This window comes from Artemia franciscana, chromosome 15, assembly GCF_032884065.1.
Source record: "Artemia franciscana chromosome 15, ASM3288406v1, whole genome shotgun sequence".
NCBI classification, from domain to species: domain Eukaryota; kingdom Metazoa; phylum Arthropoda; class Branchiopoda; order Anostraca; family Artemiidae; genus Artemia; species Artemia franciscana.
The window spans coordinates 41981504-42003285 of NC_088877.1; the positions used below are offsets into that span (position 1 = coordinate 41981504).

A 21782-nucleotide genomic window follows, 5' to 3' on the forward strand; every position below is an offset into this window, starting at 1 on the left:
TAAGACCTAGATACGTGGTTGAAATAACCGGAACGGATCCGCTCTCATTGGGGGTTTTTTTATAGGGAGGAGAGGGTGAATTCTGAAAATTTAGAAAAATGAGGTATTTTTAACTTACGAAGGAGTGATCGGACCTTAATAAAATTTGATGTTTAGAAGATATCTTGTCTCAGAGCTCTTATTTTAAATCCCGACCGGATCCGGTGAAGGGGAAGTTTGGGGGGGGGACCTAAAATATTGTTAAACGCTTAGATTGGAGGGATCACGATGAAACTTGGTAGGGAAAATAAGCACAAGTCCTAGATACGGGAGTGATATAACCGGAACGGATCAGCTCTCTTCGGGGGAGTTGGGGAGAGTTAATTCTAAAAAAATAAAAAAATGAGGTATTTTTAACTTACGAAAGAGTGATTGGATCTTAATGAAATTTCATATTTATAAGGATCTCGAAACTCAGATCTCTTATTTTTTATCCCGACCGAATCCACCGTCATTAGGGGGGGGGGATCTTGGAAAACGCTTAAAGTGGAGAGATCAGGATGAAACTCGGTGGAAAGAATAAGCACAAGTCCAAGATAGGTGACTGACATAGCCGGACCGGATCCGCTCTATTTGGTGGAGTGGGGGGGGAGTAATTCGGAAAAATTAGTAAAAATGAGGTATTTGTAACTTACGAACAGGTGATCAGATATTAATTAAATTTGATATCTAGAAGGATCTTGTGCTTCAGAGCTCTAATTTTAAATCCCAACCAGATCTGGCGACATTGATGGGAGTTAGAGGGGGAAACCGGAATTATTGGAAAACGTGAAAAACGAGGTATCTTACGAATGGGTGATTGGTGATCTATTGATTCTTAGAATTTTGCTAGAGCTCATACCATATGAGTTCTTGGCTCTTCCGACCTCGTGACAAGTGTCATATGAGCTCTTAGTGACGAGGCAAAAAGAGCTAAGAGCCAAGTGCTCATATAGTACAGCTGAGCCTGGAATGATATAGATATTGTGCTTTGGCATATCCAAATAATCAAACAAGAAGAAGACAAAAAGACAAGAGCTAAGAGCTCATATGGCACTTGTGACGAGGCAAGAAGAGCTAAGAGCCAAGAGCCAAAGAGCTCATATGGTATGAGCTCTAACAAAATTCTAGGAATCAATATATTGATTTAAAAGGAAAATCAGAGGCTGATTTTCGATGTTGTGAGTCACGATGTCCTTCTAAATATCAAAATTCATTAAAATCCGATCACCCACTCGTAAGTTATAAATACCTATTTTTTTCTAATTTTTCCTCTCCCTTTAGCCCCCCAGATGGTCGAATCTGCGAAGTCAATTTGTGTAGCTCCCTGACACGCCTACCAATTTTCATCGTCCTAGCGCGTCCAGAAGCACCAAACTCGCCAAATCACTTAACCCCTCCCCCAACTCCCCCAAAGAGAGCGAATCTGGTACGGTTACGTCAATCACATATCAAGGACATTTGCTTATTCTATCCACCAAACTTCATCCCGATTCCTCCACTCCAAGTGTTTTCCAAGATTTTCCCCACCAACTCCCCCCAATGTCAAAAGATCTGGTCGGGATTTGAAATAAGAGCTCTGAGACATGAATTCCTTCTAAATATCAAATTTCATTAAGGTCCGATTACCTATTCGTAAGATAAAAATACCCCAATTTTCACGTTTTCCAAGAATTTCGGTTTCCCCCTCCAACTCCCCCATTGTCACAGGATCTGGTCGGAATTTAAAATTAGAGCTTCGAAGCACAAGATACTTCTAAATATCAAATTTCATTAAGATCTGGTCACCCTTTCGTAACTTGCAAATACCGCATTTTTCCAAATTACCCCCCCCCCCCTCTAACTCTACCAAAGAGAGCAGATCCGGTCCGGTTATGTTAGGTCTCCTCAACTGCCCCCCCCCCAAATGACGCTGGATCCCGTTGAGATTTAAAATAAGAGATCTGAGATGCGAGGTCCTTCTAAATATGAAGTTTCATGAAGATCCGATCACTCCTTCGTAAGTTAAAAATACGTCACTTTTTCTATTTTTCAGAATTATCCCTCCGGATCCGTCAATCCGGTTATGTCAATCATGTATCTAGGATTTGTGCTTATTTTTCCCACCAAGTTTCATCCCGATCCCTCCACTCTAAGTGTTTTTCAAGATTTTAGGTTTCCCCCTCCCAACTCCTCCCAATGTCACCAGATCCAGTCGGGATTTAAAATGATAGCTTTGAGGCACGATATCCTTCCAAACATCAAATTCCATTAAGATCTGATCAGCCGTTTGTAAGTTAAAAACACTTCATTTTTTCTATTTTTTCCGAATTAACGGGCTCCCCCACTCCTCCAGATGGTCAAATAGGGAAAACGACTATTTCTAATTTAATCTGGTCTGGTCCCTGATAAGCCTGCCAAATTTAATTGTCCTAGCTTACCTGGAACTACATAAAGTAGCAAAACCGGGACCGACAGACCGACAGAATTTGCGATTGCTATATGTCACTTGGTTAATACCAAGTGTCATAAAAACTAACCTAATAATACTTTTTGAAGAATCCATCCTTATTAACAATGACCTAGGCATAAAGCAGGTAGTTCGAGAAGCAATTGAAATCAGACTTAAGATTAATAATAATATTTCCTTAAATATTCACTAAGTGCTCTATGCACGAATTTAATTAAACATCTAACAAAATAATTGAAGAACCAGTAGATATCAAACAGTTCGTGGTAACGAACTGTATAGTAAGGTAAATAATGACGAAGACCACACTGCTTTTCCATAATAGAACTACTGAAGAGAGAATAATGAAGATTTTTTTTTTCCCAAGACAGTAAACCAACAAAACCTATTTGGATATTTCGGCCCTATTTCTAAGGGCCGTCTTCAGCAAAGAAAATAATAAACAACAAAACACTTAAAATAAAAGTTTTCGGTTAAAAATCCATTCTTTTTTTAAAATAGCCTTGGCATTATTACTTCTTAACGAAAGGTTCAGACAAGCCTGTGTGATAAAAGTTTACATTTTACAAGCTAAAAAGGTTCATTCATTGAACTAACTGTATTTATTTTGAACTGGCTGTATTTATTAAATAATAATACATCCCTAAAAAGAGACTTGGGTGAATACACACTCGACCCTATGTACACCAAATTAATTACCTAAAATAATCTAATTCAAAATAAAACAAAAATAGGAACGAATAAAAACAAGCCCAATCCCAAAAGAACTACAAGATTAGCTGCAGAGAAGGCAAATATCGCAATAAGAAATTATTCCAATTTTTAATAAATACAGTTAGTTCAATGAATGAACCTTTTTAGCTTGTAAAATGTTAGCTTTTATCACTCAGTCTTGGCTGAACTTTTCGTTAAGAAGCAATGATGCCAAGGCTATTTTTAAAAAAAAGAATGGATTTTCAACCGAAAACTTTTATTGTAAGTGTTTTATTGTTTATTATTTTCTTTGTTGAAGACGGCCCTTAGATATAGGGCCGAAATATTCACATAGGTTTTGTTGGTTCACTGTCTTGGGAAAAAAAGTCTTCGTTATTCTCTCTTCTGTAGTTGTATAGTAAGGAGGGACCCGGCTTAATATTAACCAAAACTCTAAAAAACTAAATCTTGATAAGAATAGTTACATCAAAAGAATTACATTTTAATGCTGATTTTAAATATAGTAAGTTTAGAATAACCCATCAAAAGTTACGAACCTGAGAAAATTTGCCTTATTTTAGAAAATAGGGGAAACACCCTTAAGCCATTGAATCTTAACGAAAATCACACCATCAGATTCAGTGTATCAGAGAACCTTACAGTAGAACTTTCAAGCTCCTATCTACAAAAATGTAGAATTTTGCATTTTTGCCACAAGACAGATCACGCATGCGTGTTTTTTTTTTGTTTTCTTTCCAGGGGTGATCCATTGGTCCTAGAATGTCGTGAGAGTGCTCATTCTAACGGGAATTGGAAATTCTAGTGCTCTTTTCAAGTGACCGAAAAAATTGGAGGGCACCTAGGCCCCCTCCCACGCTCGTTTTTTCCAAAAGTCACCGGATCAAAATTCTGAGATAGCCAGTTTATTCAGCATAGTCGAAAAACCTAATAACTGTGTCTTTGGGGACGACTTACTCTCCCACAGTCCCCGTGGGAGGGGCTGCAAGTTACAAACCTTGACCAGTGTTTACATATAGTAACGGTTATTGGGAATTATACAGACTCTTTCAGGAGGATTTTTTTGGCTGGGGGAGGGGTTAAAGGGAGGGGGTTATGCCGGGGGAACTTTCCATGGAGGAATTTGTCATGGGGAAAGAAAATTTCCATGAGGGGGGCAAAGGATTTTTTTATCTTTTTTTAAAGAACAATGAAAAAATAAATATGAAAAAGTTTTTTCAAGTGAAAGTAAGGAACAGCATTAACACTTAAAACGAACAGAAACTTCTACACATATGAATTCAGGGCCATTCTTAAGGAATTGGGACAAAATTTAAGCTTTAGTGTAAAGAGCGAGGTATTGACGAGGGGGCCCCCTCATATACGTGATAAAAACATACGAATATTGAAGTTCGTTACGTAAGTTAATTCGTAAGTTATGTATATTTTATTAATAAAAACGTTCGTAAGAAATTAAAAGTTTTAATTGCCTTTTAAATAACCCAAAAATTGGAGGGTAACTAGGCCTACTCCTTCGCTCCTTTTTTCTCAAAATCGTCCGATCAAAACTAAGAGAAAGCCATTTAGCCACAAAAATAAATTAATATGCAAATTTTTTTTTTAATTATTCATGCGCGGAGAGGCAAAATCAAAACATGCATTAATTCAAAAACGTTCAGAAATTAAATAAAAAAACAAGTTTTTTTTAACTGAAAGTAAGGAGCGACATTAAAACTTAAAAGGAACAAAATTACTCGTATGTGAAAAGGGCTGCTCCCTCCTCAACGCCCCACTCTTTACGCTAAAGTTTTTTACTGTTTTAAAAAGTAGAGTTGAGAAAAAGAGTCAAACTTTAGCGTAAAGAGCGAGGCGTTGAGGAGGGAACAGCCCCTTTCACATACGGAGTAATTTCTGTTCGTTTTAAGTTTTCAATATCGCTCCTTACTTCCATTTAAGAAAACTTGTTTTTTTTTTTATTTAATTAACACAGAACCAGTCACAAATAGACCTTTGAGGCTGGCTGTCAAAAAAGCAAGATTAGCAATAAAAACTTGTTTTTAATTATTCTTCTTTCATTTCAATGAATTGCCTTGTTTCATCTCAGTCTATTTATCACTCCTGGTTAAACTTCGCTGAAGTAAGGATGCTGGAACTATTCTAAAAAAAAATCTTTTTTTTGTCCATCATCAGCATTAAAACATCAGAGTTTTACTGCTCATGATGGACACTGTATATGTGTTCGAAATATCCGGTTAAAAATGTTATATTTGTTTCACTGTCAATTAAAAGGTTCCATCTCTGTTTTGAACTGTTATATTTTCGTCATGGAAAGGCAGTGTGGCTTTCGAAGCTATCTACATTATTTATCCGATAGCTGAACGGCCAGAAGCTACTCACAAATTAATATTTACTAATTAGCAGAGCTTGGATTTTAGTTTTTAATGTTAATAGCGATAGACTCTGATCAAATAAAGATTCATATATGTCCCAATAATTTGTAATAATATTTTTAGGCGAAAATCTAGATCGTTCGGAGACAATGAAAGGCACAGGAAGCTTACTTAAAGGACAACGAGTATTGTATGGTCGGACTGAGGGAGGGCCCGGAAAAAATGATTTAAAGCAATCTGGTAGCAGATCCTTTAGATAACGGACACAGAAAAGTATACACTGAAAAGCTAAAATTTTTCCAACCAGAATGATATTAAAATAACTGTAAGACTCTTAGTTGGAGACATACCAGGAAGAGAAACTGAGGAATAAAATAACATCTTAAGGATTATCATTGCTTTATTTTGTAACTTCACAACAGGAGAAATGCGTGAAATACGCCCCCAAATAAATAATCGAACAGTAATTAATATACGAATGAACAAGAGAAAAATAGATTGATTTTAAAGCTTAAAAAGGAAGAAAAAATTTAAGACGATGCACTACACCTGCGTTCCTTCGTAACTTAAGCCTTAGGCCAGTGACATGAGCTTCCAGCTTAAATTCTGGTCAACAATGACTCCAAGATACCGGGAAATAGGCCTCCAAAAGTTAAAAAAAAAATGAAAAATAAAAAAAACATTTCAAGCTTTGGGGGGGGGGTCTAAAATAATGTAGTGAAAATGTAAAACGTGAAAACCTTTCAGGTATTTCTTGAAGGAAGAAATCAAGTTTTATTTCTATTCTTTAGATTTTTTATGTTTTTATTTAATTTTTTTTTTTTATATTTTTTCTAATTCTTTTTTATTTTTTTTTAATTCAACGACAAAGATTCACTTATTTACCGATTGATATGGTTGGTATCGGTATTTTCTGCTGCAATATTTCGAATTGTTAGAGAATATTACTAACAACTATTAGGAATAATTTTCTTTTAGGGCGCGGAAACTTAATTGCTAGAGAATTGATAATGTGAACGGGCTTCTACCATCTGATTTCTAACTAGTCTAGACAATCTGAAAATTAACTGGTGTTGCTGTTTCACTTTTAAGAACTTAGAAAATATGAAAACCATTTGAGAAAACATATCACGACTTTGACCAAAGTAAATTCTGAAGAAGAAAAAACTACCCCTTAAAAACTCTCGCTCATTACCAAAATAATAATATTATTTTTCTAGTATGTCTTATGCTGTAAAAATATAACACAAACCCTTCAAAATTCCATTCCATTATACCATAGTCTCTTAATACTCGTATGAAGCTAGGCATTAAAAATATGATCCTCATAAAAATTTCTAGACAATGCAAACTGATAAGAGGCAAATGGATTACTAAAGCCTTTGACTGAAAACATTATTTTTTTGCATTTGCAGTCTGCTTAACTATATTAATAATACATAAAAAGAACCACATGCTCAACAAAAACGAAATTTTTAACACCACGAGATAAATCTATTGTGATGATCAGCATGGTTATGACCATGGATACTACCAGAAAGTTGTTCTATCAAAAAGAACTTCCTTTGAAGAATTTTTGAAAAGGGGTGAGATCTGGATGGGAACTAGACCATCAAACTAACATCCTTGATAAGCCGTAAATGGAAGTTCAACCCCTCTGTCAAAAAGGTAAGGACATTCCCTTTTAGAAGGAGAGTAAGGAGTGTGAATCAGCTTGTCTCTTCGTTTTTTCCCCTTGGTTTTGACCTATCAAACTTTTAATTTTAGAGATGAAGACAGTGATTAGTCGAATGAAATTTAGAGATCTAATGGCCAAGGTAAGTAATACAAAAGGTCTCCCGTCGTTAAGTGCTGTTTTCTGTCAATTTGTAACACACAACGACAAATTTGGCCAAAACTTAGAGTCATAATGTCATTGTGTGAAAATTTCAGGTATTTTGAAGTAAAGAATGTCAATTTCGTCCAGATAGGGCTAAGATGCCATTGGGTGAAAATCTAGACTTATTTAATGATTCTGCTACAGAAAAGCCATATTAAAGATGTTTCAGATGGCGCATCAAGATAAACTCTCTGTATTTACTGCGTTCTAATAAATTTACAGTAAGTGACAAGTTAAATTTACTATGACGAGTGGGTAGTTAAGGGAGCCTGCATCCTCATCATATGTTGGTTAACATCTGTTCGTTAAATTTCACTCTTTACTTTTGTAAAAAAAAAAAAAAAAAATGTCTTTATAGTTTAGTAAAATTAGGGGACTGATTTTAAGACTACACTCAACTTCTAATTTGTAAATGACATTTGATTTCATACTATGGGAACCTACTAATTTTTATAGTAAACACACAGTCAATGAAACAGCCAATTTTATTCGGAATAATTGCCAAATCTACTTTTATTAAGAGAGGTAAAAATTTGAGTTGAAAAATTTACAAACATGCTATTTCAGGTTTTTTTAATTTTTTCATCAGAAATTATACGTTACTTACGTTTTTAATATTTTATTTTTTCAGGTTTCAAAGATGGCAGTTGACCCCGCATTTTCAGCTATAAAGCCAAATCAAACGGGCTTCTATGTTTGGCGCATCGAGGTAAAGTTTCTTTTTTGGGTTTAGTTAACGTTTGTTTCTGTCTGAAGAATGTGCAGGGGTTTCCAAGATTCCCTATACTCGTAACAGCCTCTTTCTTATGGGCTTGCTTTAGGAACCTTTTAATTGGTGAAATAAGGGTCATAAGATTCTATACCATAGAAGGCCTATACATTAGCTGCAAAGAGAAACATCATATCCTATCAAGGGTGTATCCTGGATCTTTTTTTCGGGGGGGGGGTATCGTATTTGTTTTTTTTTTATAATAAGAAAAAACACATCAAAAACTGGTTTCATGCAATTTGTCAAATGTTTACGAGTCGGAAAAAGTTGGGTTGGGGGGCTTCATAACCGAGAACCCTCCCTTGATACGGCCTTGCCTCATGCTTTAAGTAGATAGCTGGTGTTTAGAAATGACTACGCTTTCTTTTATTCTTAACGCTAGCCATGCTGAACATGTTCCCGACTATTGCTTCAGTACTTGTGCTGCTATTATTATGAACAACTTGCTGCAGCAACAAGCCTTCTGAGGCCAACACAGCTACGCACGGCCCTCCTCCATCCCAATCTATCGAAGCCTCTCTTTTTAAACCCTCCCAAGAAGTTTCAGTTTCTATTAAATCTTTTTTACGACATCCTCCAATCTCACTTGGGGATAGCCTGCCTTTTGTTTGGCCCTAGACGGTTTGCTGACGATGGCAATCTGTCATTCTTCATCTGCTGAACGTGTCCTAACCATCTCAACCTCTCCGTCATTATATAGCCCAGGAAAACGGGATTGAACCAGATTTTCTGTACGGCTGTTCGTTTGAGATATGATCAGCTAGTCGGGTATCTAAAGCAAGCAGTAGACAATTTTTCTGGAAAACATCTAGCAAGTCGTCCTCCGTTTTACGGAGTGCCAACGCTTCAGAACCTACCGTATTCAGTAATAATACTACCTAAGTAAGCGAAGCTGTCCACTTGATCGGGCAGCTTGTCTACATTATTGTCCAAGAAATAAAGCATCCTTATTAAAATTACTTGCCAATTAAGACGAACCATTAAGGAAGAAATTTTGCCGAAATCTTCATTTGGCATCAGTTGATTTGTCGGCTGAACGAAAAAGCACGGGGAACTGGTAATAGGTGCATTGAGACTGAGACTGGTTTGAGATTTGTATGTATTTGATAGGGACTAAAAGCTATTAGTGCCACCAACAGTGTGGAATTAGCCAGCTGAATAATAAGAATCCAAAGGGCTGATAATTTAACCTAAACTGCCAAAAGTGTCCAAGTACCCTATGCTTAGTACCGTTAAATCATTCGAATTGGAAATCCTCTCATTACTTTGGTCTCAACATGTTACAGCATGTCTGTCATTTGCAAAATTTACAGTCAACGTGATTACAGTTAAGAATCAACTGTTCAGGCACTTCATAAAAAAAATTAATTAAAGTCATGTCGTTATCGCAATTTTGCATATTTGAATGCATATTCGAAATCCATTATTTCTATCCAACTATCTTTTAAGATAGTAAATCTTTTACTTAGAAAGATTCTAAATCTTTTAAAGTGGTTTCTGACGAATTCAAAAGTAAGGAACTCCCAAATATAATAGAAGGTGAGTCCTAGGCACGGCCAAAAGCAACAATCAAAAAAATATTCACTGATCTGCACACATTGCAGCTATTCTAGGAACGGTCAAAAGAGCATCGAAGTCCTGCCGGAAAGGTTTTCAAAATGAAAAAAAGAGGCTGAAACTTTTGATTATACTCTGGAGGAACGTCTTTTTAGCTTCTCTAGCCATTGTGATAAACCTGAAGAGGCTTCTCGAACCTGAAAAGGTTTCTCCAACCTTAAGAGGCTTCTCCAGCCTGAAGAGACTTCTCCAACCTGAAAAGGCTTCTCGAACCTGAAGAGGCTTCTCCAGCATGAAGAGGCTTCTCCAACCTGAAGAGGCTAAAGAGAATAGTCTTGCACAATGAGACAGAGAGACACAATTCCATTTATTTGTTTACTATTAAAATAAAGCTGGGGTAGGCCGAAAAAGAAATCTCATAATAATTATCTAATACTGGATGCTTAAATGTTGATTCTGTAACAATGAATATACAAAGTTGAAATTGTTTATTCTGCTCTATTGGAGCATTCTTTTTAACTTATTCAGCATTATGTTCAGGTTCAGCATGCTTTTGTAATTTCCACCAATATTAAATAACAAAAAGAAGTTTCTTTTAAGTGAAATTAAAGAACAGCATTAAACTTCAATGAACCGAAATGAGCCCATGTGCCAGGGGGATTCTCCTCCTTAATCCATGCTACTTACGCTAAGGTGTTGTAGTGCTATGCTGAAATCATTTACGAGTGCAACAAATGCAGTTAATTGGTAATTGTAAATGTATATTTACCGATTAACTTTTGAAACATTTGGACTAAAAATATCGCTTTTTAAAGAAAACACAATAATATACGAAGTTCTTCCATTCTTCACTCATCATAAGCAGTGCAATGGTGCTACCTAAGTAAACAGCGATATCGCTTCAAACTTTTATTTATTTAATTATTAATTTTTTTTTACTAGGTTACTTGGTATGAAATGAGCGGTCATAGAAACTTCGAAGGGAGCTCATTCAGTTCTAAACTTGAAGAGTAAGTGTACAAAATAATTGAAGGGTATCCAGCCCCCAATCTGTTTTAGCTACACCCCCTTAACCTCCAAAGATATCTGATCGAAATTTTGAAATAGCCAGTTTGTTCAAATTAGTTGAAAGATTCAATAAATATGACTCAAGGGATAACACAACCCCCTGGGATCCATGAAATTCTGCGGATAAACATGCAACCCTGAAGCAAAGGTTGTGAATCATGCAAGTTGCCCGTTGTTTACATTTGTGTTTTAATACTGGGAAGACAGGCTTGCTTTACCTTGGTTTCCAAACAAGCCAAGGATATTCAGCTGAAACTTTAAAGGAATGTCCAGGATGATTTTGAGCTAAATCAAAAAAATACTTTGCACATCCAGGTTGTCGAAAAGACCTGTTTGGAATATCTCTGGAACAGCTAAAGGTATTAAGTTGACACTGTCAAGGAATGTCAACGGAGATGGTGAACCATATCATGATACGCAATGAGAATTCAAGTCTTCAAAGGGAGCATGTTCGCAATGGTGCAGAAACTGCTAAGGATAATAAGCTGAAACCTCCAATGGATATTTAAGGAGGGATATTGAACTAAATCAATAGACTCTGTGTGCTTCCAGGTCGTCATCATAGTTTGTCTGTGACGTCTAGAAACGGTGAAGGGTATTAAGTTGAAACTTTCTGGTTATATTGGATTGGATGTTTAAATTCATCAATAGATAATATGGGCATCCAGACTGCCAAAAGAGCATATCTGCACTTTCAGTCAATGTTGTCAAACTGAAAGTTTACACTTTCAGTCAATGTTGAGAGGAATGCTGAACAAAATCAAAAGACATTAAGTGCATCCATGTTGTAAAAATAGTGTACCAGCACTACCTCTGTAACAGCTAAGGTTAATAAGTTTGAACTGTTAGGGGATGCTGAAGGATGAACTAACACAAACAGGAGTAGGGTTAGTCTACCTAAGCCTTCTAGGCGCCATAGCGTCATGTTTCCCATGCTGAAAACGCGATATATTTTAAACATTTTCTTTCCGTAAATGTTAATAAATTCCAAATTGCTGAGATCTCCAAGAGTTAGTGTTGTCTGGAAACTTTTGAGTCCGAGAAACTTTTTATTGTTCTTTGGCACGACCTATTTTTAAGCTTCTCCGAGCAGCATCTTCAGCTTTAAGAGGCTTCTGTCATTTCTAATGATACAGGTCTGACACAGTCGGGAAGAAAATATATATGTATATATATATATATATATATATATATATATATATATATATATATATATATATATATATATATATATATATATATAAATAAATAAATAAATATATATATATATATATATATATATATATATATATATATATATATAAATATATATATATATATATATATATATAATATATATATATATATATATATATATATATATATATATATATATATATATATATATATATATATATATATATATATATATATATATATATATATATATATATATATATATATATATATATATATATATATATATATATATATATATATATATATATATATATATATATATATATATATATATATATATATATATATATATATATATGCTATCCTGAATGTCTTAAATCTGGTTAATGTCGACATTCACCGGTGAATGTCCGAAATCTCTTTTTCACTGCTTGGATTCAATTAGCTTTGCGAGTCAGCGTTTTCAGTCTTATGCAAGGTATGCTGATAAAAGTTAAGTTAGGTTATCTTAGTTCAGGTTAGGTTAGATTGAGTTAGGCTAGGTTAAATTTGGTTATAAACGTCAGAAATAGGCTAAATAATCTAACCGAAGCTAACCTCACCAAACCATACCTAATCTAACCAAATCTAACCTGTCATCATCAAAACTTGCATTATATTGAAAAAGTAGACTACAACACTGACTAAATCCAAGGTAAAAAAAAAAAAAAAAAAAAAAAGATATTTAGGACATTCACCGGCCAATGCCGACATTCACCTATTTGTGGACATTCACGCTAACATAAATATGAAGTCCCGGTTTTTAGTTTTCTTTTTCTCCTTCATTTTTCAGTTTTTTTTTCCTTTTTTTAGTTTTTTTTTCTTTTTCAGTTTTTAGTTTTTTAGTTTTTTTATTAGTTTTTGTTTTTTTCTTTTTAGTTTTTTTTTGTAGTTTTTACCTTTTTTTAGTTTTTTTTTTCTTTTTTAGTTTTTAGTTTTTTACCGTTTTTTAGTTTTTTAGTTTTTTAGCTTTTTTAGTTTTTTTAGTATTTTCTTTTTAGTTTTTTTTGTAGTTTTTACCTTTTTTAGTTTTTTTCTTCTTTTGTATTAATGCTAAAGCCAAGGTTCGAACCTGGAACCTCTCGGACCTGGAACCTGGAACATAACGCTTTACCAACTCAGCTACTTCGGCTTGAATACTTTCGTTTTTGAATTGGTATATGATGAGATAATTCAGACGACATATAATGACGTCACTCGACAGACAGACAGACAGACAACTTATTTATATATATATATACTAGCTGTTGGGGTGGCGCTTCGCGCCACCCCAACACCTTGTTGGTGGGGCGCTTCGCGCCCCCCCAAGCCCCCCCGCGCGCGTAAGTCGTTACGTGCCATATTAGTTACGCGCCATTGTAGTTGTGTCCCTGTGTCCCACCTGTGAATATAGATAGATTTATAAATGTGTTTCAAACTACGTAAAAATTGCGAATATACAACACTCTTGGCTTTCCCATTGTCTGTGCATATACAAAGCCGTATGTACTAATAATGACGTCATATGCAAACGCTCTTTTTACAAACAAACAAACATGCATACACACAACTCGTTTTTATATAGATAGATAGATAGATAGATACAATACAAATTAACTGCGTAAAACTTGCGAATATACAACATTCTTTGCTGTCCAATTGTCGCTGCATATAAATAGATTGTCAGGTTTACCGACCCTCGAACATGCAACGTACAATTGTCCATGGGAAAAACAATCAGTATTAAGATCTATACCGCATTTTTCTAATGATTGACCTTGAGCTTTGTTAATGGTGATTGCAAATGCTAATCGAATTGGGAATTGCAATCTTTTAAATTGAAAAGGCAGATCCGTTGGAATCATGGGAATGCGAGGAATAAGAACAGCCTCACCCTCAAAAGGCCCTGTCAAGATTGTGGCCTCTATTAGGTTTTCCATTGTTTTTTTTTACGGCAAGTCGCGTGCCATTGCAAAGCTTTGGTGGGTTGATATTTCTTAAAAGTATTATTGGTACGCCTATTTTTAGTTGTAGCACGTGTGGTGGAAACCCTGAAAGATCTATGGAATTTAAAAATTCAGATGGATAATTAGCCGCTTCATTTGGTTCCAAAACTGTGTCGACTGACTTGTAAAGGACTGCCTGGTCTCGAATCTTGGTCAAAACAATATTGTTGATTTCGTGGACGTCTATATTTTTGGGTGCGAGAATCGCTCTTTCACTTAGCCATTTATTATTTTTATAATTTTTTAGAATATTCGGAAATACTTTTTCAACTTCATTTTTGGACGTCACTAAATTACAGAAATCAGCAGGTGGTTGTATACGTCCTGAAATTGAGTCTACTGGGAGCTTCCCGTTTCCAATTGCCAGCAATTGATCTGAAAATGTTTGACCAGAGTCATCGTTTTGCAATCGGACACGCATATTTGTAGTTAATTTTAATATTTTTACGTGTGCCCTTAAATTAGAATTTTTCAGGCAAGCATTCATTTCGTCTGCAGGAGTTGATCTAGGTATTATAGGTAATGTTTGCCTGAAATCTCCCGCAAGCAATATTAATGTGCTGCCAAAGGGTTTCGACTTCCCTCTCAAATCTTTCAAGCATTGATCCAGAGCCTCGAGTGATTTTTTGTGTGCCATTGTGCACTCATCGCAAATAATAAGTTTGCATTGTTGCAATACTTTACCCATCCCAGATGATTTGGAAATATTGCACGTGGGAGTTTCTGTAGAATGCAAATTCAGAGGCAATTTCAAAGCGGAATGAGCAGTTCTTTCACCAGGCAGCAATGTTGCGGCTATTCCGGACGACGCAATTGCCAACGCTATATCATTTTTTGATCGAATTGATGCCAGAATCAGTTTTATCACAAACGTTTTACCAGTACCTCCTGGCGCATCCAAAAAGAAAATTTCTCCAACGTTTTTTGTCAGCGGAAATAACAATTTTATGCGTATCAGTAGGCATCAAATCGATGGCTGTTTTGAACAGACGCACTAAATTATTATTTTCGTGGAAAAGATGTTGCAATTGGGAAACGATTGTCCTTTCAACGTTGGGAGAAATTTCGCAACGTGCATTCAATTCAGAATTTCTATCACTGATGAAGTACAATTGTAAAAATTTATGATTCTCGCCTGAGAATGGTAGAAGGGACCCAGCTCTATGATAAATTTGCCCTTTTACTTTGAAAGTAGACATAAATTGATCTGGATTTTCGATTTGGGCTCCAAACGACGTCATTTGGAAACATGAGTTGTATTTTCTGATTTTTTACAAAAAACGCTTAGATTCTGACGTAGTTCCAGTAAGGAAAGTCTTCAATGGCTCTGGTGGTGCAGCCAATAGAGGAAGTTTAACTTTTCCTGAGGCGCAACACATTCCCATTGTTTCACCATTGAATTTCAAGGCCTTGCAATAGGGACAAATTTTAGACATTGTCCCGATTTGAACACATCTACTCAAGCTATAATCATCGACTGGGCTGTACCTGAATGCCAGGCGATAACTTTCAGGTTGCTCTGATTCCTCGGCACGCTTTCTTTTCTTACTTTCTCTATCAGCAGCAAGCCTGATTTCTTGCTGTTCTTGTGATTCCTAGGCACGCTTTCTTTTCTTACTTTCTCTATCAGCAGCAAGCCTGATTTCTTGCTGTTCTTGTGATTCCTCGGCACGCCTTCTTTTTTCACTTTCTCTTTTAGGAGCAAGTCTGCTTTCGCGTTGCTCTGGTAGTTCCTTGGCACGCTTTCTGTTCTTTCTTTCTCTATCAGCCTCAAGCCTGTTTCCTTGCTGTTCTTTTGATTCCTCGGCACGCTTTCTGTTCTTTCTTTCTCTATCAGCCTCAAGCCTGTTTCCTTGCTGTTCTTTTGATTCCTCGGCACGCTTTCTTTTCTGACTTTCTCTATCAGCAGCAAGTTTTTTGGCATAGACTCTTTGAGCATCTTCATCGGCTTTTGCCATTGTAAGTTCATCAGTCATTTTAAACTTAAACATTAATAGATTTCTACGTGAACATATATGTCTTAAATATCTTTAATGACGTCACCGTCATAGCAAAAATGACGACAACTAACTTCATAATTAAATATCTTTAATGACGTCACCGTCATAGCAAAGATGACGACAACTAACTTCATGACGTCAGTCGACACAGAAACATGACGTCACCTGACAGACAGACACACAGACAGACAACTTATTTTTATATATATAGATATACTAGCTGTTGGGGTGGCGCTTCGCGCCACCCCAACACCTAGTTGGTGGGGTGCTTTGCGCCCCCCCAAGCCCCCCCGCGCGCGTAAGTCGTTACGCGCCATATTAGTTACACGCCATTGTAGTTGTGTCCCTGTGTCCCACCTGTGAATATAGATAGATTTATATATGTGTTTCAAACTACGTAAAAATTGCGAATATACAACATTCTTGGCTTTCCCATTGTCTGTCCATATACAAAGCCGTATGTACTAATAATGACGTCATATGCAAACGCTCTTTTTACAAACAAACAAACATGCATACACACAACTCGTTTTTATATAGATAGATAGATAGATAGATACAATACAAATTAACTACGTAAAACTTGTGAATATACAACAGTCTTCGCTGTCCCATTGTCTGTGCGTATAAATAGATTGTCAGGTTTACCGACCCTCAAAGATGCAACATACAATTGTACATTGGTAAAGCAATCTGTATTAAGATCTATACCGCATTTTTCTAGTGATTGCCCTTGAGCTTTGTTGGTGGTGGTTGCAAATGCTAATCGAATTGGGAATTGCAATCTTTTAAATTGAAAAAGCAGATCCGCTGGAATCATGGGAATGCGAGGAACAAGAACAGCCTCACCCTCATAAGGCCCTGTCAAGATTGTGGCCTCTATTAGGTTTTCCATTGTTTTTTTTTACGGCAAGTCGCGTGCCATTGCAAAGCTTTGGTGGGTTGATATTTCTTAAAAGTATTATTGGTACGCCTATTTTTAGTTGTAGCACGTGTGGTGGAAACCCTGAAGGATCTATGGAATTTAAAATTCAGATGGATAATTAACCGCTTCATTTGGTTCCAAAATACAAATTAACTGCGTAAAACTTGCGAATATACAACATTCTTCGCTGTCCAATTGTCGCTGCATATAAATAGATTGTCAGGTTTACCGACCCTCGAACATGCAACGTACAATTGTCCATGGGAAAAACAATCAGTATTAAGATCTATACCACATTTTTCTAATGATTGACCTTGAGCTTTGTTAATGGTGATTGCAAATGCTAATCGAATTGGGAATTGCAATCTTTTAAATTGAAAAGGCAGATCCGTTGGAATCATGGGAATGCGGGGAATAAGAACAGCCTCACCCTCAAAAGGCCCTGTCAAGATTGTGGCCTCTATTAGGTTTTCCATTGTTTTTTTTACGGCAAGTCGAGTGCCATTGCAAAGCTTTGGTGGGTATATATTTCTTAAAAGTATTATTGGTACGCCTATTTTTAGTTGTAGCACGTATGGTGGAAACCCTGAAAGATCTATGGAATTTAAAAATTCAGATGGATAATTAGCCGCTTCATTTGGTTCCAAAACTGTGTCGACTGACTTGTAAAGGACTGCCTGGTCTCGAATCTTGGTCAAAACAATATTGTTGATTTCGTGGACGTCTATATTTTTGGGTGCGAGAATCGCTCTTTCACTTAGACATTTATTATTTTTATAATTTTTTAGAATATTCGGAAATACTTTTTCAACTTCATTTTTGGACGTCACTAAATTACAGAAATCAGCAGGTTGTTGTATACGTCCTGAAATTGAGTCTACTGGGAGCTTTCCGTTTCCCATTGCCAGCAATTGATCTGAAAATGTTTGACCAGAGTCATCGTTTTGCAATCGGACACGCATATTTGTAGTTAATTTTAATGTTTTTACGTGTGCCCATAAATTAGAATTTTTCAGGCAAGCCAAACAGCTTCATTACTGCTTATGTATCTTCCAGCCTGATATTGTACGATTTCATCGAAATCTTTGATTTCGGGCTGCAAGCCAAAAACTGCCATGTCACTGCCTTTGTTGACGTATTTACATATGTATTTGATTGCCTTTACGGAGTTACAGTATTCAACGTTTATGTGTGCATTAAATGTTTTTGATAATAATGGGGAATATGGAACAACCCACTGGTTATCTACTTCGATGGTGGTACCGTTACGCTTCTTTATTATTGCTGTTTTACCGCCATCTTCATTAGATCTTCTTCTATATTGTGGGTATCCATCATTGCCAGTAATTGTGTTTGATACTAAAAGTCGAGGATATTGCTTTGTGCACCTTCTTTTGGCCATGCATGGTGAATTTTTGTTCAGTGCACCGCAAGGTCCATGTATCATATTTTTTACAATAATATCATGTAACCCCTTATCGACATTTTTATCAGGTATTTCAGCGGAAATCACATCATCAATTTCGTTCGAAGTAATTTTTTTATGTAGCCAGATTAGTATATGTGCGTGTGGCAAACCTCGTTTTTGCCATTCCACTGAGTACATCCAGCATCGCACTGACCCAAACACTTCAAGTTTTACAATGTAGTTTATCAGTGATTTCAACTTTTGCCGGAAGACACGGGCCGTAATGTCATGCCTATGAACTGCCGATTGTCCTTGAAGTAAAAGCTGCAGTATCTCGTCCCAAGAATGATTACATGTAAATGTAATAAATAAATCTGGACGACCATAGAGACGAACATACGCAATAGCATCTTGAGCATATTCATGCATATGACGGGGACTGCCAGCATATGACGAAGGTAAAATTGTTAATCTTCCAACGTTTGTGGTATTACCGTCATTTATAACTGCATCTCGCAAATGAATGTATTGTTCAGAGCGGAGCTTGGTCTGATTCAGGCGGATATATAGCAAACGTTCTGATTCAATTTTAGCATACATATCAACGACGAATTGGTGAAACAATTCACGGCATTTTAAAATATAATTTTCTTCATCCTGCCGAATCATTAGTCTATAGGAATAATAATGCATTGCACTGCATTAATTATTCATTTCTTTGTTAGTGGCTGGATTCATCAATTTAATATTAAAGTGATTGGCGTCGGCTCCATCCCAAAAAATGATAGGATATTGTAGGGCATCGTAGCATCGATGAGTTTCAGCAATTCTTAACAATTGAGCGTTTCGCTTATGAAGAATAATATCTCGAGGTAAAAACTGATCACCGACCATAACGATTGCCACTTCGTCGATAGTTGGAGCATTGTATCTACTCACATGTTGGCCAGGAGGCGTTTTGTCAGCGGAAATAACAATTTTATGCGTATCAGTAGGCATCAAATCGATGGCTGTTTTGAACAGACGCACTAAATTATTATTTTCGTGGAAAAGATGTTGCAATTGGGAAATGATTGTCCTTTCAACGTTGGGAGAAATTTCGCAACGTGCATTCAATTCAGAATTTCTATCACTGATGAAGTACAATTGTAAAAATTTATGATTCTCGCCTAAGAAAGGTAGAAGGGACCCTGCTCTATGATAAATTTGCCCTTTTACTTTGAAAGTACACATAAATTGATCTGGATCTTCGATTTTGGCTCCAAACGACGTCATTTGGAAACATGAGTTGTATTTTCTGATTTGTGACAAAAAACGCTTAGATTCTGACGTAGTTCCAGTAAGGAAAGTCTTCAATGGCTCTGGTGGTGCAGCCAATAGAGGAAGTTTAACTTTTCCTGAGGCGCAACACATTCCCATTGTTTCACCATTGAATTTCAAGGCCTTGCAATAGGGACAAATTTTAGACATTGTCCCGATTTGAACACATCTACTCAAGCTATAATCATCGACTGGGTTGTACCTGAATGCCAGGCGATAACTTTCAGGTTGCTCTGATTCCTCGGCACGCTTTATTTTCTTACTTTCTCTATCAGCAGCAAGCCTGATTTCTTGCTGTTCTTGTGATTCCTCGGCACGCTTTCTTTTCTTACTTTCTCTATCAGCAGCAAGCCTGATTTCTTGCTGTTCTTGTAATTCCTCGGCACGCCTTCTTTTTTCACTTTCTCTTTTAGCAGCAAGTCTGCTTCCGCGTTGCTCTGGTAGTTCCTCGGCACGCTTTCTGTTCTTTCTTTCTCTATCAGCCTCAAGCCTGTTTCCTTGCTGTTCTTTTGATTCCTCGGCACGCCTTCTTTTTTCACTTTCTCTTTTAGCAGCAAGTCTGCTTTCGCGTTGCTCTGGTAGTTCCTCGGCACGCTTTCTTCTCTGACTTTCTCTATCAGCAGCAAGTTTTTTGGCATAGACTCTTTGAGCATCTTCATCGGCTTTTGCCATGGTAAGTTCATCAGTCATTGTAAACTTAAACATTAATAGATTTCTACGTGAACATATATGTCTTAAATATCTTGAATGACGTCACCGCCAAAGCAAAAATGACGACAACTAATTTCATGACGTCAGTCAACACAGAAACATGACGTCACCTGATCCACAGACAGACACACAGACAGACAACTTATTTTTATATATATAGATATACAGATATATATATATATATATATATATATATATATATATATATATATATATATATATATATATATATATATATATATATATATATATATATATATATATATATATATATATATATATATATATATAAAATATATTATATATATAGTATATATATATATTTATATATATATATATCTATCTTCTATATATATAAAAATAAGTTGTCTGTGGGTCTGTCGAGTAACGTCATATCATCATGTCGTCATGAAGTTAGATGTCGTCATGTTTGTTATGACGATGACGTCATTAAAAGTATTTAAGAAAATCGTTCAAAGACAAATTTTTAATTGTAAGAAGATCGTGGACGGAAAAATGTTTAATTGTAAAATGACTGAAGAACCTACAATGGCAACAGCCGAGGAAGCTGCTCAAAAGACAAATTTTTAATTGTAAGAAGATCGTGGACGGAAAAATGTTTAATTATAAAATGACTGAAGAACCCAAAATGGCAACAGCCGAGGAAGCTGCTCAAAGAGTCTATGCCAAAAAACTTGCGGCTGATAGAGAAAGTAAGAAAAGAAAGCGTGCCGAGGAAAAAATAAAAAAAAGGAATAAAACTGTAAAATAAAGGAGAAAAACAAAACTAAAAAAAATAAAAATAACAAAAAAACTAAAAAGGTAAAAACTACAAAAAAACTAAAAAGAAAAAGAAAAAAAAACTAAAAAAAAGGTAAAAACCAAAAAAATAACTAAAAAGAAAAAAAAGGGAAAAACCAAAAATTTATTTCGTCATATACCAATTCAAAAACGAATGTATATACAGACTGGGATACCGGGACACAAATGACGACCGGGACACAGGGAATATAAATGACGACCGGGACACAGGGCGACACAACTACAACGGGGACGCCGGACGGCGACACAGGGAATGTTCGATTAGCAATCACCATCAACAAAGCTCAAGGGCAATCATTAGAATAATGAGGTATAGATCTGAATGCAGATTGATTTTCCCATGGACAATTATATGTTGCATGTTCAAGGGTCGGTAAACCTGACAATCTATTTATATGCACAGACAATTGGACAGACAAGAATGTTGTATATTCGCAAGTTCTACGTAGTTAAAATATATATATATATATATATATATATATATATATATATATATATATATATATATATATATATATATATATATTATATATATATATATATATCTATCTATATTCACAGCTGGGACACAGG

The 21782-nt window shown here is 35.8% G+C and overlaps 2 protein-coding genes across 2 annotated transcripts in view; one reads left to right on the forward strand and one right to left on the reverse strand.

Annotated features, from left to right (window-relative positions):
- LOC136036496 (L-lactate dehydrogenase-like) overlaps positions 1-21782 on the reverse strand; it is a 102199-nt gene that overhangs the window by 71985 nt on the left and 8432 nt on the right. The gene's annotated exons all lie outside the window — the stretch shown is intronic.
- LOC136036495 (advillin-like) overlaps positions 1-21782 on the forward strand; it is a gene marked incomplete in the record, with an annotated part of 128196 nt that overhangs the window by 23659 nt on the left and 82755 nt on the right. Inside the window, 1 exon segment of the mRNA XM_065718766.1 lies at positions 8058-8135. Coding sequence (XP_065574838.1) covers positions 8067-8135 — 69 coding nt within the window.